The following is a 17,994-nucleotide window of genomic DNA, read 5'->3' as shown; positions in this document are numbered from 1 at the left end:
CTTGCGGGCTGAACGGATCTTTACCTTTTAGAAAAGCCTTCTGGCATGGACGTGCTGACAAACCGGTCATGGATAGGTCTTAGTCTGTGGGCCTTACCCCAGGGCTTCTAATTTCATGATGTCTGGAGATATGAAAGTGAAATGATAGAATTAATTCTTTAGCTGCAAAAATACATATACATAACAGATCACTTGCTATAAATTTCCCAGATTTGCCCATGTACTGTGAACACAAAAGCAAATACATCCATTGGTTCAGCAGCAGCCACTTAGGTTGGTCAAGCCGAGCTTGTTCTTAAAAAACACGGCTGATGTAACGACCAGTGACTTCCTGTGCCCAGGCTGCCGTATGTAGCTGTATTTTGTGCCTGGAGGCATTCTCCTGCCCCTCAGAGCAATCCATTGTAATTCATGCTGTCAGCTCAGCCACTGGGAGCGTTGGGGCTGCTCAGGCTCTACCGAGGGAGGCCTCGGCTCGTGGCTGAGGGGTGCTTTGACTTGACCCTAGTGCAGGTGCCTGCAGAGCCCTTCAGGTTCTTTCTTTACTCCTCAGAAGTGAAAGCCATTTTCTTTTCAGTAAGTTAATCCATTTTCCTTTGAATGCTTTTATGCTTTATTGTAGAGCATTTGTCTTCGCTGCCTTTGATACCTTACGTCCTTCTGTTTTCTTGTAGTCATGCAATATAAAACCTATAGGTCTTGTGTATATCTTTGCTTTATCATTGTTTAGAATATCTAGCACCAAATGGATGTTCCAGATGACATGGTGATTGCAGCAAATGCTCAGCTCTGTCCTGGCCATGGATTTAAAATGTTGCCCAGCCCCCTCATCTGGTTGAAGACTTTGATTCTCTCCTAGAGGGCTTTTTCCAGGCTCACTCCTGCCATAACCAGTGTCGGGAGCATGACAACCTGTAAATGTTTGTCAGGTTGGTTCCGAAGTTGGACGCTTTCCCCAAAATTAACCAAATTGGTGCTGTCTCCATCTATCCATTACAGCACACTTGCTATCTTTGCATTCAGCGCAAGCTACTTCCTTTGTGTCAGCAGCTCGTCTTGTGATACCCTCCTAATTTCTGGTGACTTCTTGCATCTGAGAGGTTCAGACAGGCGCACCAACAGGTCCTTGGTAAGTGTGCATCCAAGACCCAGGACACTCCTTTGGGTTTAATTGCAGTTCCCGTTCATTCAGCTGAGTTCAAGATTACAAAGGTAGTAATGCTGGTGGAGGTCATCATCTCTGGAGAGCAAAGATATGCCAAAGCTTTTGTTGCAGCAGATACCATTTTTTTTAATTATTTTTTTTTTGATGCAGACTTGTTGGCATCCTTTTGACAACCCCATCTTGTATTTCTGCTCAATTTTGACTGTTTTGTCATCTGCATGCTACCTGCCATGTGGCAGATTTCATGTACTTGTTTGGCAAACGGAAGGAAAATACTTCCATGCTCTGCTTTAAAAATAGTGCAGCCGTCTGTAAGACCAATTATGTTGTGCTGTGGGATTACCCTGATAGCAGTGTCTCTGAAGGCAGCTTGATAGCGACCAAATTGCGATTTCAGGGTGTGTGTGACTCAAGTGATAAAACAAGAAAGAAACCTAAAATTAGTCCATATGTTACATGCAAGTTTGCAGGGGGGGGTGAATCTTTTGGATTAATTTTGGTTAAAAATCACCATTATTTTGGGCACGAAGCTCCCTGAAAAGCTGAAGTTGCCCCAGTGGGTCAAAAGAGGTGGCTGAGAGCCTGGCAGCCCTCGGGCTTGGTTAGCAGGACCAGGGGCCCTGTTGCTAATTCGGGGGGCTGTAAACTGACCCAGAAGCAAACAGCTCTCGTCACTGGTAGGGACAAGTGCAGCATCAGCAGCTTCCCTTTGTGCTGCCTCAGGGCGGGCGTGCGGGCGGTATTACTATCATATGTACGTTTTTCCGTATATTCAAAAAATACGGTGGTTCAATGTTGGCAGACTTTAAGGTTTTTTAGTCTGAAAAATGTCTTTGAAGTTGGTTTTGTACCTCTCGCCTTCAGGAAGCTCTGCGTGTACGGATACGGGTATCTGGGCTCGTGTCTCTGGCTTACATTTTCACTTCATTCATTTCCATCCTGTCCTTCCTAACCCATCCCTCTTTTATTTCGGGACTGTAATGAATTAATGATTTTATGTAAATTGGGTGTTTGATGGACTTAGGAGGTGTGCCCTGGGACTTGTTTAAGCTATCACATAGGAAATGCATCATCTGTTTCATGTTTTCTGCAATTGCCATCATTTTTATTTTTCCTTTATTTCTTCTCCATATTTTCTAACGTGTGTGTGTGTGTATATATATATATTATTTTTTCTTAGACACATTCTTTAAGCACATTTAGACCATTTGCCTGGCTTTAAGGATTTAATTGATTTCCAGTCCTGTCTCCCTGCCCTACCCCCCCTATTTTCCACCTTAAATAGGAAGAAAAAAGCAACCATCTCTGGATTACATAGCTGATTGCTATTCAATTCCCAGGAGAGAGGCACTGAGAGCTAAAAAGCAGGGGCTGGAGGTCTAGGCTCTCTGGTTAGATTCACTGAATGCCACTAATTAGGGTAGAGTAGCCGCTTACATATTTATTCATGTTTCAGAGCAGTTGGTGAATCAATTGAGTGAATGAACTGGGGCGGCCTCGGCTTTTCGTGTGGGTGAATAGAGTTCAAAGAAGCCCCAGAACCTATTGAAGCTGATTCTTGCTGATACACACGGGTGTGACTGTGGCAAAACAGTTCCTCTGTCCCGTGTGGCTTTGGGGTGACATTTTAGGCTCTCCTCATGTCCCCCCTTTGCTTCCCTGTCCCTCTGTGCGCTTGCTGCTCTTGAGTTGATTCCATCCTCTGAAACACTTGCCAGAAAAAAACTGCTTAACTTTTGGTGAGAAGAAAATCACATCATCTTTAAGGCCATCCTGACTCTGTTTGTGGTTAAAGTAACGGATTAATTTGCCTAAAGCTTAAATTAAAATCCTTGCAGGAAAGAAAATCAGGACAACAACAACTTGGCGCGGATGCTTTGCTGACAGATTTAAGCAGTGCAGAATAAGCTTGCCGTACACGGTTTCCTTTTCCTGAAGGAGCAGATTGATTTCCCCGTAAACACCTTGAAGTGTCGTCTTTCACCAAGATCCTTTCTGAATTTAGCTCCTAATTGATAACAGCTCGCGGAGGATTTCGGAGCGGGACGGTGACAGCCTCCTGGTCCCGCCGGCAGCGAGGTTCACACTCCATCTGCTCGGCCGCTACGAGCGGCATGCCGGCTACATGAGCAGAGCTCGTGTCTGCTGCCGTGATGCTTTTCTACGAGGATGTGGTCGCGAGGCTAAAGCACAATGAGGGCAGCAAGAATAATGGTTTGGGGCTCTGCTTTTGTGAGAAGTGGGGTGCCTCGTGGGCGGTTTGAGTGCGCATGTCTGTGTCCAGATTTCCTGGAGCACATGCAGCAAAATCTTTCCAATGCCAGGTCAGAGAAGCTCTGAGCTCCTCCCGACTTTTTCCCACTGCTCTTTTGAGTGTTTGACTATTTGGATTGTGTCACCCGTGCTTTAAATAAAGAACAGTCTTTAACTTAACCACTTGTGCAAGCAGTAAAATTTCTGGTGAGCCGTAGCTGCGGAGTGGGCATCACCTTCTTGGCTGCTGCTTGGCAAAGGTGCCACATGCAGCAGGATCAGGCATGGGGCTGGTGGTTTTTTACAGCAAAGCGTGCTTTGTTTCACTTGCCTTACACACATGCACTTTCTAAGTTAAGGGTAAGAGCATATAGAGGCAGAAAAATGAAAAGGTAGGATGGGGAAGGGAACTGGGTCCCTAATATCCCAAATGCATTAATTCCCCCCTCTCCCCGTTGTCTTGAAAAGCTATTCCAGCTGTTAAAAGCTAATCCAGATGTTAACATGGAACAGCAACACGCTAAAGTGTTCCGATTCATCTTGTTGTTGTGGGGGGTACTGCAGGGCGAAGCTGAGGCTGCTTATCCCCATCCTGGCCTCCTGTGCTTCAGCTTGGCCGTGTGAGCTGCTGCGGGGCGCCTCGCTGCGCCTCTGCCTTGGCTCACCGGCCAGCGCGGTGTTTTCTCCCTCAGCATACCGGCTTCTAGTTTGTGTTTGGATGCAAAACGTACCTTTCGTGTTGGCAGTTACTGCGGTTTGTGTACCCCCTTCCTACCAGGCTTTGTTCTGCAAGCAATAGGAATTGCTGAAGGGTTCCTTTTGCCACTTTATTTATGAAGTGCCAGCAGCGCTGCACATCGATCTGGGGGGGATCACATGCCTCTAAATCTTTCTTCTCATTTAGGGTGTAAAAATCCTTTTTTAAAGGATTCCTGTCCCGGCCTGGCGGGGATGCTGCAGGAGGAGATGCCTGGCGCTGCACAAAGAGGGAGACTGATGTATAAGGCAGGCAGACAAATGAGCACGGTCCTGGTCCCTGCTGCATTTTAATCTTAAACTAAAATTACCCCTTGAACACAGAAGCCCTGTTGAGCAGTTGCAATGGGCATAAACTCTCAGATTGAGCCCATTTTAAAGGCCATCTTACACCACCTTGGAGGAAGGGCATTTGAACCCCAGCTTCTTCCTCCCACGTGCTTAAATCATAGCAAAACTCCTGATTGCAAAGACGCATCTGAGGAGCGCTTCTGTGGCTTGAATCGGATTCAAACGAGCCCTTTGGGCGCAGGATTGACAATAAGGGGAGGCAAGGGACGCTGCTTGAAAGTGTGTTTAAAACCCCAGACTTGTGGGGGGACCTGCACCGGAGGCCTTGTGCTTATCTCGACGTGACCGCGGTGTCTCCGGGCTGTAGCGAGCAGCAGGGTGGGCTCAGCTGGGTGCTGTGCCCGCGCAGGAGGGAAGGGCTGAGCCGTGGTAGGCTTTGTGATGGTGTGAGGATCTGACAGCATCTGTCGCTGTGATATTGTAAGAACTGAAACAGAAGAATTGCCATCTTGAGGAGATAAGCAGCTACCCTTAATGCTCCTTTGCTGGTGTTTGAACTCTCTAAATAATGAATATTTCAGAAGAAAAACGCTGGTTTAAATTGTGCAAAATGTTTATGAAGACATTAGTGTAAACACTGATGAGAATTAAAAAGCTTTTTTATTTAATTTTTCCTGGGAAGTTGGAACAAGCTGTATGCTGACTGTAAAGGTCCCCTGGTAAAATCTTGCACAGAGCCGTTCTCAAGTCCTGTGGCATTTCTCCGAGATACCTCAGAACCGTATTTTTCTTCATCCGATAATTGCTTGCTTATTATCTTCTTGCTAACTGTTTGCTCTTAATAGCCGGTAACATAAAAAAAATAAAAAAGGGAAAAATGAATTTGAATAGCGTTTGTTCCCTGGGGGGAAATTAAGCCATCAATAGCGTGTTTAAAGGAGGTTTGTCTTTGTGCTGCGTGTCTGCTTTCCTCCGTACGGGGAGCCGGTAGCTGGCTCTGCATCATTTGTTTTGTCTTTCTGGTTGCTCTTAATATTAATTGAAGTCTTTCCCAAGACACAGTTTTGTTAATCTTCCCTTTCTCATTACTCTCCCCCCTGCTCTGATATCCCCAGCCCTCGTGTGTCTGAAGAGTTCTAAGAGTAGCGTTGGTTTTGTTTTTCTCAGTAGTGGTGGTGGTTTATTCACCTGGTCCTTACTGCCCATTATTAGTGGTTTTATTTCTTTGCTTAATGTACAAATTATATTTGTTCTGTTATTGTCATAAGGATGCAAATGGTTTCCTGGGGTGGTGGGTGTGGGTCTCCTATCAGCTCCAATTATGCAAAATGATTTTCAAGAATTAGCCGTGACTCCTGTCTGCCTGTCCCCAGCGAGGTCTCCAGGACGCGGGGTGCTGCCAGGAGCAGGGCTTCCCCTTCTCCTTCCCCTTCCCCGTCCTGCCTCGACGCTGGCAGCATCATGAGGCACTCCGCTCCTCCCCAGATTTTTAAAAAGCCATAATGCTGCTCTTGCACCTTTTCCTTATAGATTTTCAGCATCACTGCTGGCAAGGTGCAGGAGGAGGCTGTAGTGCATCTCCAGCTCCTGCAGGCACTTGCACCATGCCGGTACCTGGGGAAGGCAGCAAGTGCTTGGCAGGATGAAGTGTCTCTGTTTTGGAAACTTTCTGCAGTCCTTCCCTCCCTGCTAGTCCAAATGGACCTTCTCCTTGCCGGACAGGAAAACAGCCCCTTCTGAACTGGTTTCAACAACATTAAATACGTTGTCTTTCTTCTTTTCCTGCTGGTAGTTGCTATCTTGAACGTCAGCAACCAATATGGTTTCGGGTGCACTTAATGTGACCGTCTCTGCTGTGCCGAAGCGTGACTCCGGCTCAACCTTCCCATGGTTTGGTCACAGCGATGGAAACAAGTTGTTGCTGAGGGTGTCAGGGCTTTTTCTTGAGCCTAATCCCTTGCTGTGCAGTCAGAATGGGTGCTGAAGTGCTTTGTCCAGTGCTGGTAACTACCAAAATCGGCGTGCTTGGTTAGGTGGGCTGAGGGCTACATCTGAAAGGGCCGTTTCTGGTGCTGCGCCAGGTGGAGAACAGATGCCAGTAACCGAGCAAAGTCTTCTTGGAAATTTTGAGGTAGGGCGCTTACTGAAAAAGCGCAAAGCCCATCTTTTGATTGTGCAGAGAGTTGTACTGGGACTGCAGGGCGTGAGGAGAAAGCCTGGCTCTCAGAGGAGTCCCAAGGGAGCTTTCACACAACTATTGATGCCTCTACTCCTGTGCTGTCCTTTTAAGCCAGAAGAGCTGTGATCAAGTCCTGTTTCTGCAGCTAGTTTGCCATCCCCTGCAGACGGGCAGCTCCCGCAGCCTGCATCTGTCTGGGGACTGCAGATCCCGATGAGGAGCAGAGCTGCTTTGGATGCGAGCCTCAGTTGGAGCAAGTGCAGGGAGGTCGCCCGGGCTGCTGGTGCACCATGGCTGAGCTGCTCGTCAGGCTGTGCCTGCACTCGTGGCTCTGTCACTGTGAAAACAGGAGTCATTTCTGGGCCTCTTATTTCAGCATGGGTTAGCACCCTTCTTGGAGGGCTTGCTTGTCCACACCCTCTTTTTTTCCAGCTGCCCTTAACCGGGGAAGGCAGGTATTGTGAGTCCTGTCGCTGGGCGATGTCTCCTGGCAGTCAGGTCTGTCATACAGCATTAACAGCGTCTTCACGGTAGTTTGTGGAATATCGTTAGGTATTTGTGTTACTTCTCTTCATTTATTTTTTTTCCTGTCACAAGTTTCTGCCTCACTGTCCTTCACATGGGAGGAGCCACGTGGCCTGGGTTTTGCAGTTCTGCTGGGAGCACCGTTATTTCCAGTAGCACGGAAGGTGAGGTGTTGCAAAAGCGTTGGAACATCATCATTGCGTGTGGGCAGGGGACAACAGGGGAAGCTGAAACAGCACTGGCAGTGGGCAGAATTTGGACAACCCAATGGTGCCCAGTTCTAACAGCAGAACTGGGAACAGTTGGCCTGGAAGCTGGGACGTGAGCTTACAGAACCCTGAGCTCTTCTCTGCTCCACAGCTGTGCCAAACTAGTTGGAGTTTTGTCCCTTTTTGTCTCTCCACCCACCCCACCCCTTTCAAGCTATTTGGAAAGGAAAGAAGTCTTTTAGATCCTCTTCTAGCTAGATAGGATTGATCTAGACATGTCTTTTACATGTCTGCTGAAGGTTTAGAACCTTTTCCCTCTGAGATAGGAGAATGCAGAGGTCAGCTTCAAAGCTTACTTGCCCAGACAGCTTTGTGGAGCTGTCGTTACAGCAGCACGCGGGTAGCAGAGTGTGTGTCAATGGATCCCAGTCCCAGTGTAACCATGCTCCTGCCGTGGTGACTTCTGCCTAGCACCTAACAAGAGCTACTGCCTTGTTTGCTTTTTGCAGAATGACTTATCAGCTCCCCTGCCACAGAGCAGTGCTTGCAGACTACAGAACCCAGCCAGCACCCTTCAAGCTGCAGAGCCCGCAGCTGGCCGGCTGGGCAGCATCTTCTGATCACATCCTGCTCTTGCATTGCCAGTCTCTTCTGCACCTGGTTTCTTACCAGGATGGTGTCATTGCTTTAGAGTTTGTGCTTGTGGAGTCACAAATACAAATAATTTCCAGTAGACACTCGGTTATACATCTTGCTTGTAGGCGTGTTGTGGAGGTTGCTTTTTCTTCCCAGATAAATAAGCCATCTACAAGAAGCCAGGTGGTTTGCTTGAAAGATTCCAGTGATACAACCTAAAAATAAGGAAGCGGAATTTTTGCTCACCTGAAAAAATCATAATTTCTAAATGTATTTTAAAAGAGATTCCTTTCATTCTGGGTTAATTGATACAAACAAAATGGCGAACCAAAACCTGAGACAACTCGTACTGTTGACCTGCAGCAGCTCTTCCCTCCTCCTTCCCCTGCCCGCACATAAGCACTGCCGGTGCGGACAGCACCAACCTCATTTGCTACCTGACTGGTCATTTCTTATTACTAGATTTAGGGAAATAATTTAATATCCAAATCTAATTTGGGCTAGAGCAGTCATTAAGTGGCGAGCTGACCAGCTCATCCGTGACAGTTTTGAAAAGCAGGTATAGTCTGCTATACTTCTTATTTTTGGTGGTTTTTTTTTTTTAGTGTTAACTAATGCATGAAGCCTCTTCCTTGCTGATTTCTTAATATTTTATTTCAAGGTCCACTTTTTGTGGGTGGAATAAATTCTGAGAGAGGTGCACATCATTACACAGGAATGTGGAGTTTGCAACTCAGAAGTGAAGGTAAAACAGCATGAAAGCAAGCATTTCTTCCATGCAGTACAGGGGGAGCAGAGTCTGCTTCCTCTCTTCCTATAGCAAGAAGAGATTTCTATATCTATGCTTTGAGCACTTAAAAGCATTCTCATGCAGCAGTTTATTTGCCACAAGATTGGGCATGAAAATGTATGGTGAGTAATTCATTTATTAGAGGCTTTGAGTGAGTGATACCATTTGCAGCAGATGTGAGTGTAGCTTTCTGCACTGAAGAGGGAGTTGCCTTGTGGAAGAATCCTCCCTGTGGAAAAATCCCCCAGTAAACACGAGGATGATACATTAGGGATTTAGAGGTGATCATCATTCTTGCATTTGAGCTACACAGTTGAATTTTTAGCTGTAAAACTTTTCATTGTACCATGTAAAAGGTTAGGAAACTACAGCCCTGGTGCTGTAGAATCGTCAAGGATATTAGGAAATGGTGATGGTTGAGTAGAGAGAAATAGCTGATGGGGGATTTGGAAGCAGACGCATTTCTTCTTTAGTGACTTTTTTTTTCTTAGAATTTTGTGTGGTGGGTAAAAGCTGCCTTTTTTTCTTTTTCTTCTCCCTTTCTTTTTTTCCTTTTCCATAACATGCCACAAAGCCTGGAAATATAAGCGGTCTTCCTGGACCTAGGCACAAGAAAACTTCCTTTTAAATTGAAATCCTGCTAACTTTTAATTTTTCAGAGCCACAGTCCCACTGTTGCTGTCCTAGTCGAGCCCAATGCACAGGGTTTTTTTGTTAGCAAGCTGCCAAGACCAGGGTATGGAAAACATTAAAAGTTTAGCATAGTCAAACACTGGTGATATTAAACTTGTGGTCACCAGTCCAGTATGGTTTAATGTGTTTAATGCTGACGTTTAGTCTGACTTTTTTATACTGAATAGACCGCAGAGTCCTCCTAAAGAAAAATAAATAAAATTGCCTCCTCTCCAGCTGAAGTGTTGAAATAGGCTTACTCAGATGAAACTATTTTGTGGCAAACAGAAGGTGATTCAGAGAATTGCACCAGTGCTGCTCCCATAACAAAGCTAATTAATATTTTTTAATTAGTTGCCCCTTAAAATTCAGTATGATAAAGACTGAAGGATTTTTTTTTAATGATGCCCTTTCATACGGCGCTGTTCTAACAAAGCAAACCTTTACCGTCTGTTTTCTTGTATAGAAGTGAGTAAGCAGAGCAGGATGCTGATCACTTGTTTATATCCTACAGCTGCATAAAACAAGAAATTGGATGTACAGTTCACATTCGCTGAGAAATGAGTCCATGGGCCAGCTCGGGAATGCCACTTGCATGTTAATTTTTCAATTCAGGTTCTATTTTAGGTGTGCCAGCATTTGAACTCTGCGCAAGCTAGAAAGTGTGGAGACAGGGGAATACATCCAGACTGCTCCGGCTTACCACTTGGCTTTGCAAGGAAGAACGAGACGCTTTCAGGCTCACTGTGCTGTCTTCTATTCACAGCAGGCAGTTGCATAGGAAGATGAGGTCAGGAAGCTGCAGTATCGATCGGACTATCTTCTTGGCAGCCTTGTTCATCATGGATCCTTGGCAACATCGTGGATTTTAGGGTAAATGGACTATTAGGGCTATAGAAAAGGAACAAAAGGAAGGTTACCACTGGTCCTTCTTGGCAGCGATAGCTTGATGCCTTTTAGCAACAGCTTCTGTTGTCATGGAGCTTCTGAATCCAAGGCCAGTTTCTGGCACCATCATTTTCTCATGGCAGAAAATGTTGTCCTGTCCTAGCCTTGGGGGGGAAAAAATAAATAAAGGCAATAGCCTTGGCAGCACTTGCCTATTATTGCAGCTAAATGGCTGAACTGCAGTGGGAATGGAACCAAAGGGAAACCTTTTCACAGAAAACCCTGATTTTTAAAGCTGGCATCCACCATGGCCTGCAAAATATCTTTTATAAGAAGGTGTTTGGATAAGGTTTTTGAGACGTTTATACAGAACCTTGCTTTCCTCTGAGTCAGCAATGTTTTGAGGTCTAAAGAGAGACCTGAAATCCTAATCTCAAGGTTTTTGGAAGGTCTTTCAATAGTGGCTTGTTTGTTTGAAAGCCCTTTGTCCTCTTCTAAACTTCAAATACAGTGAAACAATTCTACAGACTTACTTATCATTTCCTTAAGTAATTGGTAATGTAGCAAACAAGGTATTAATTTATTTGGCAATACGTTAGTTTAACACCGTGTTGCTTTGAGCTTCCTGTTGCCTAAACAGGTGTTACTTGATTGAGTAGAAATATCTGTGGTCCTTCCTTAAGTCAGCTCCGTTTTGATACTCCGATTCCTGTCATTTGAAAAGCTTCAGGCAGCGAGTAAGCCAGAACTCCGCATATGAAGTACGGCACTGTGATTTCTAGCAGCTGCTGGGTCAAGGGCTAGGGCTCTGCAGGCAAGTCCAGGTCGGCCTTGCTGGCAGGGCCCCGGGGTACGGTGTTGCAACCGCTGTGGCTCTGCCCTTAGAAATTACCAGCCCCAAAGCAAGCCGAGCTGTTTTGTGTCCTTCTGGTGCTTCAGGCTACCCGCAAAGAGGGATTTGTGTCTGGGCAGCGAGCAGGGCCTAGCAGTCGAGGCTGTGGCTCTGCGAGCTCCGCCATGGGCCGAGATGGGTAATAACGCCTCGGGGCCACAGCTGCTTCTGCTCAGCAAAGAGGAGCCACAGCCCCCTCATTCTGGGGCCTGTCTGTGCAAGGGAGGGAGTCCTGGGCCCTGGGAGGAGCTGCAGATCTGCAAGGATCAGTCCCCAGGAGTCAAAACCTGGAGTTTGGAGAAGCCTCTGGGGCTCTTGCAGTTCTTTTCTGCAAGCTCTTGTTTGGATGGTGGAGTTGCGAACGCTGCCTGTCTGTGCAGGATGGCGTTTTCTCTGTTTTGCTCTTTTGGGGTTGAAATAAGCATTGTCAAAGTCTAGAACAAGAAAGACTTTATCTAGCATTGCACCCACAGTCTTGTGTGGTGTTACTTGCTCTTGCTGTCTGAACCCTTTGAAGTGTTAATGTAGTAAATGTAGATTTATGCTATTGAATAACACTGCCACAAGCATAAAAACAGGAAATTTCAACTATTAAAGGTTTATGTTTAATTATTCTCTTGATCAATACTACTTTGAGGTTGTTTTTGCTTACATATTAATGCTAAGAAAAAGAGATTATTTGGTTGTGACAGTCCAGAATGTTTATCTGCCAGTGACTGATTTTTTTTTGTAGACACTCTTTTTATCTCATTTTAAAAACATGTAGTTCAAAATCTATTTCTTGAGCTTTTCAAGGCCATTTAAGTAACTTAATTTGTTCTCTTTGTAATAACACTACCTTTTTTTAGACTGTAATACTACATGAGGATTCAGGAAACTATGGCAGGTATGAAGAATCTGCTGTATTTCAGTATTAGTAACGCTTGGGTATTTGAGTATGACAGTGCTAAAATGTGCAATTTCAGTGTGGGTTCCTTAATTTTTACTCATTGTCTTTGACGTTCTGGACTTCTGGAGATGTTTCACTGTATTCCTTATAATAACAAAGTAGCTGAATTGCTGCTTTAATTGCCAAATTTGACTTTAATTACAGAAATGTGCATAGTTCTTCCAAAAGAATTAAAACAGCCCTGAAACAGCTGGGGAGAAGTGAGGATCTGATCGTGGTCACCACAGTTTAGGCCCACTTTGAATATGAGATAAAGTATTTATTTTTCAGGAAGGACAAATGTGGTTTCCACACAGGACTTCTCATCTAGTTGCCAGGCACATTTTATAGTTTGTTGCGGTGCTGCATTCATATTTGAAAGCTCAGAGGCTGAGCTGAGGAAGGAGCAGTTCTGTTGTCGGTTCCTGGTAATACAAAACATGAAAGGTTTAAGCAAGGTCTTGAAGTGGTTCTTTTTATTACAGCCTGCCTCTTTGCTTATGCTGAAGTCTGAAAGTCTGGCACAGAGGTATGGTGTTGAGCACTGCTGATTGCTTCTCTGAAAATAGGGCTCCAAGAGAAAGCAAAGTCCTGGCTTGGTTTGTGTGGAGTGCCAGAGCGATGTCTCTCTGGAAGTGAAGGTCTCCAAGGCTGATGTAAAGAAAGGTTGCTGTGCAATGAAATAGCACCAAAAAGAGGCATAGGGCTGAGACATTTGGCAAAATCTGAACCATTTGATGAGGAGAGACTATTCAAAAGTACATCTGAAAGAGGAGAAATAGCGGTAGTGAAGAGTTGAATGGTTATAGTGACGAGAAGGTAGGAGTGGTGGCTGAAGCCTGAACTGAGAAGGTCAAATGAAGCCTTCAGTTAAATTTGCCCCGCCCCCCCCCCCCCCCCCCCCGTTTTTTTTTAAAAAAAATAAAATTGCTAATCTGACCTGAATAGTTTTCATGGCCAGCTTCGTTCCTAAAGAGCTAGATCTGTGTCTGTGGTGGGTTGAGGACCCGGGTACAAGCCCCAACACAGAGCAGTCTGCAACGGGAGCGCTGGAGTAGTTTGGGGACAGTGACGGACCAGGCTGCAAAGGATGTGGTGTGGGTGCACAGCACCGGTTGTGCTTGGCTTTCTGTTGTGGTAAACCCAGGGAAGAAAAACAAAACTCCACCGTAAGACCCAACCTTTGTTAAAGAGGTTTGCTCTCAAGTGTATTGGTGAGCTTGCTTGCCAGTGCCCAAGACTGGAGAGCAGAACAATTTCCAATTTCTGGGTGGTTAAATATGATAATTTAGCACTGATGTGAAGCAACGGTAACACGTCAGGGGCAGTTACACTGCTACTTAATCTGCTTTTGTTTTGCATGGAAGATCTTTCCCTGGGGACATGGGGATGGGACATGGTCCACCCTTTCCACCAGTGTGGGACCTTGTAACGGTAGGTGAGATGGTAGGTGTGAAGAACAGCCTTCGTCCAGGGTGCAGTCACACACAAGCTGGGTTAGGAGGTGGAAATGAAGCATGCAGGATCTGCAGTAGCACTTGAAGGGTGTAAAAAGATGATGGGAACTTTGGTCAAGGTTCAGCTTGAGGTTTTCACTCTGTCTTGGGGCGATTCCTTTTACGGTCAAATGCATGTTCCCTCAGAGCCCTTTGGACTTGATTGTTCTTTTTTCTCCACATGACAAAGAAGGTGGATTTACTCTGAAGAAATATTTCCAACTGGCAAATGGCAGCCATTTAGAAAATTGTTCCTATGTTCTTCTGTTTCAACATTTTTTTCTGTTTTATTTTATAGACACAGATGAAGACACAGTGAAAAGGTGTTTTGCCACGTTTGAAGAGAAGTTCTTCCAAACCTGTGAGAAAGAACTTGCCAAAATCAACATTTTCTATTCAGGTAAAGTGCTTATTTGTGTATATTTGTGGAAAATACAGCAACACAAAAGGAGTCTGAAGCTCCCGTAATTTCAGAATAGCCACAGTGTTCACGACGGTCTACCATCAGGTAATTACAGGGCACGTTTATATGGGAGACTGCTCTGCTTTAATCACAGATGTGGAACTAAAACCATGGTTTTTGAATGGAGGAAGAATGAAGGGCAGGCAATTTCATTGCTTTGTAATAGCATCCTGCTGAACTTTGAAGATGCTCTTAAATTTAAGTGGCAGCTTACATATAGGGCACAGTTTCTCAGCTTACCCATGGTGGCAGTCTACTGTGCTTGTTTTAGGCATAAGTGCAAAGCTCCATAGAAGGTGTTTTCAGAGCTTTTGCTGGACGACCTATCCTGGACTTGCTTATGTATGGTCACTCGTCTGTCTTGATGTGTTCAACAGGCTTTTAGGCACTTAACTCTTATTCTTGCAACTTTCTGGATTGGATCTGCCAGTAGCAATTTGTCACTGGCTATATATACAATCACGTTTACTAAATTTGAGTAAAAATGTACGGGTGGTTAGAGTAGGGGTTCCTAGGGTTCCTATTTCAAAGTGCTGTTTGTTTTCCCTGAGAAAGTTTGCTTTCCCACCCTGTGTTTGGAAAACAAACTTCAGAATGGAATGATCAGAAATTTGCCCTGTAATATTGCTACAAAAGGCTTTGTAATAGTGTCCTAGTTTCATCCAACCATTACATTTGAGCTGTTTTTTGGCCTCTTTTGGTAAGGTTTAAAATCGGTGTTCAGCTGGAAAACAGTATAAATATGGATACAACGATGTACTGACTGCTGCCATACTTTCTCTTAATGTGTTCTTGATTTATTAACATCTTGCAATAAACAGGCTTTTGCAGCACTCCATAGTAGCCTTTTTCTATTTTTGATTTCAGTCTGGTAACAAAGACAAAGTTGAAGTGTGCAAAAATATTTTAATAACTATCAGGCGATGACTTTGTTGCTAGCAGAGTCTGGGTGGTGAAGATGAGAACAGCTGAAAGCACAATAGGTGCAGTAAGGGCACACGGCAACTTGCCTCTGTTCGGCTTCCATGTAGGGAAGCGAATCTCTTGGGCAGGCTATGCCAGCTCTCCCGGCTCTGTGGCAGTGCTATTTTGCTCTAGCCATAGTGGGTGCAAGGAAAAGGGTAAGGGGAGATTTGTAGGCAGAAGCAGTATGTTTTGTTGGGCTTGCTGTACGCTTTAGCCCATAGCTATTTTTCTGCATACAGTTCATCTATACCTAACTACACTCAGATCAGTTCTCAATTTTGTTTCACCTTGAGATCTTTTGCAACTCCCTGCATGAGGTTCTTCAATTCATACGCACAATGCAGGTGATAATTTTCGCTAATGAAGACCTGTTAGCACATACACACCCACATATACACACCCCTTCCCGCATTGTATAAAATGCCACTCATAATACAAGGTAGGTTTTTTTTCAATTTGCTGTCATTTCAAAAACTTACAGGAGAGAACGCGTGCAATTTGAAAATCGCTTGCGATAAGAATTAAATGAGTCTTTTATTTACAGAAGAGCAATGTGACCTTAACAGTATGGAAACCCTTTGTTAGGCTTACAACATTAAGCTACGTAGAGGAACCATCGAAGGAACGTTTCTTGCCTTGCTCGTGTCTGAAATATGTCAAGTCAGACCCTGTTGTAATTCCAGGCAGGCGGTGACTTGCATTATGGCCTGGTTCATGCTATTTATTATAGGCTTATTATATGGTTTATTATACATTTGTCTTTACAACAATAAATATTGTCCACTTGCATGAAAGCTAATCCTTCTGCTGATCTCTGTTTTATTTCCTCGTCTCCTTTTCCTGTCCCGAGGGCTCCTCAATGAGCGCTGCCTGCTGCAGGATGCCTGTGCCTTTCACTCTGTGCTCAAACATTGTCGGCTCACATCAAACATAGCCTGAATTCCCCAGGCCATTATTCTGGCTTCGTAGGAAGGAAAACTGCCATTAAATAAATCTGATTTGATAAACAGTTTGTGATTATTTGGACTGCTCTCAAGTAAACTTACACACACTTGAAAGAGGAAAAAAAAAACTAGTAGTAACATTTTCAGATAGTTGCAGCAGAGGAGTGCCTGTTCAAGAGCTAAGATTTCTTTTGTGGCCAGTTTTGGTTTGTTTGGGATTCTCTAGAGAGGAAGTTTGTTATAGTTTAAGTTAGTATAATCAGATTCTGCTTGGGCTACTGTTCAGTGAGTAACATTTTTGTGTTAACTTGGGAGCTGCTTTTATCATTGGTAGGAAACTGTGGCTTTAACTTGGTAAAGAAAATATTGAACGTGATAACATACAAGTTGAGAAAAGAAGGAGGTCTAAGAGCGGGTGCCTAAAATGCACAGAGCAGCTGTGAGCAGCTATGGGCTATTAGATTGCCTGTTGAAACAGTTTTTGAGCACAGCTATGACCATGCAGATAACCATTTTTCCAACCTGGAACTTGGGGAGAAGCATGATATGTTTTTTTTTTTTTTGTGATCCTTACCTTTAAGCTTGCAAAGCAGTCAAAAGCATCAGGGAATTGCATGGACAAGGTCGTAACTCTTCAGTATTCTTTGATCAGAATCTAGGAGTACTTTTGGGGGGAAAGCTGCATTTTTATTGCAAGCCTTTTTGTTGAAGTCTGCCTCTGCTGATTTTGGATTTTTCCTTAGTCTTTGCCTTGAGATTACACTTGAGCTGTGCACTCTGTGGTCATCAGGCTGTGCAGAATGCTGCCAAACAAGAGAGGTTCCAGGTTCTAAGTGTTTGCCGCTTTTTTCCTAACTCTTTTGATGGCATCCTTCTTTTTTTTTTTTTAAGTCACTTTTCAGAGTGCTCAATTAGTGATAGCAGTGAATGTCCTTTCAGACAGTTTGGAATACATCGCAAATTGAGAAATTCATTTCTGCTCTCCGTTGTGGTTTCCCTAGGCAACTCCCTGGGAGGTTTTAAGAATACCAGCACACATTGTTTCTTATTTTTGCATCTGCAGTGACTCGGTAATAAAATCATTCCGTAACGAGATGAACCGATTTGCGGGCTGGATAACTGGAGTCAGCGCAGGAGATGGGGCAGGGCTGCCATCCTCCAGGAGCGGCAGGTCATTACCAGGCTGCTTCAGTTGTCTTTAAAAACCCATCCTCGGGGAACCGTGGGCCGCCCGTACTGATGGAGAGAGCTGACTGGAAGGCAGGACGTGACTCTTTTCAGCAGCAACCTGATTTAGCTCTAATATTGGGCCAGCTTTGAGTAGGAGGTTGAATTAAAAGACTTGCAATAGTTCTTCCAAACCATATTTTTGGATGATTAAGAGTGTTTATATTGGAGATGATGCTATTTAATGGATGCTGGTTTGCAAACAGATAGGAAAATTGCAGTAGTTTTCTCACTATTTCAAAACATTATCTTTTTTTTTTAATACCATGTTAGTAGACTCTTGGATTTTAAGATTTTTCTGGACATAGGGACAGTGGAACATGTGCTTTCAGTTGAAAGATGTAAGTTTGAACCCTTGCATATTTAATAATTTGATCCAAAGGAAATCTCAGTGTGTCACAGATGGTTTCATATAACATTTTGAATATACAGAAAGTGAACTTGTGTTATTTATATGAAGGCTTTTGATTCTAACAGATCCTCTAGCAGATATCTCTTACTTCTTCCAAAGAGAGTTCCTGAAGGGGGGAGGGAGTGTTCTTTTTTGGCAACCTGACCTCATGTGTGTTAAAAATTGTGTAGCTGTGGACAGACACATCGCCCTGTGGGCTACGTTGTCTGCACTCAGTGGAGCCCTTTGCAGCTGTGGAAGTTGTCAGGAAGGAGTACTCCTTTCCTGTGCGTTTAAAACCTCTTACAGAGTTTACGATCAAT

The 17,994-nt window shown here is 44.4% G+C and overlaps 1 protein-coding gene across 1 annotated transcript in view; it reads left to right on the top strand.

Annotated features, from left to right (window-relative positions):
• Window positions 1–17,994, top strand: part of XPR1 (xenotropic and polytropic retrovirus receptor 1) — a 100,627-nt gene that overhangs the window by 49,341 nt on the left and 33,292 nt on the right. The window contains exon 3 of the mRNA XM_035333204.1: window positions 13,979–14,080. Coding sequence (XP_035189095.1) covers window positions 13,979–14,080 — 102 coding nt within the window. The remainder of the gene's footprint in view (window positions 1–13,978; window positions 14,081–17,994) is intronic.

The sequence above is a fragment of the Oxyura jamaicensis genome, chromosome 8 (genome assembly GCF_011077185.1).
Source record: "Oxyura jamaicensis isolate SHBP4307 breed ruddy duck chromosome 8, BPBGC_Ojam_1.0, whole genome shotgun sequence".
In the NCBI taxonomy this organism is placed as follows: Eukaryota; Metazoa; Chordata; class Aves; order Anseriformes; family Anatidae; genus Oxyura; species Oxyura jamaicensis.
The sequence above is the reverse complement of the archived record's forward strand: the minus strand, read 5'-3'. Positions and strand labels throughout refer to the sequence as shown.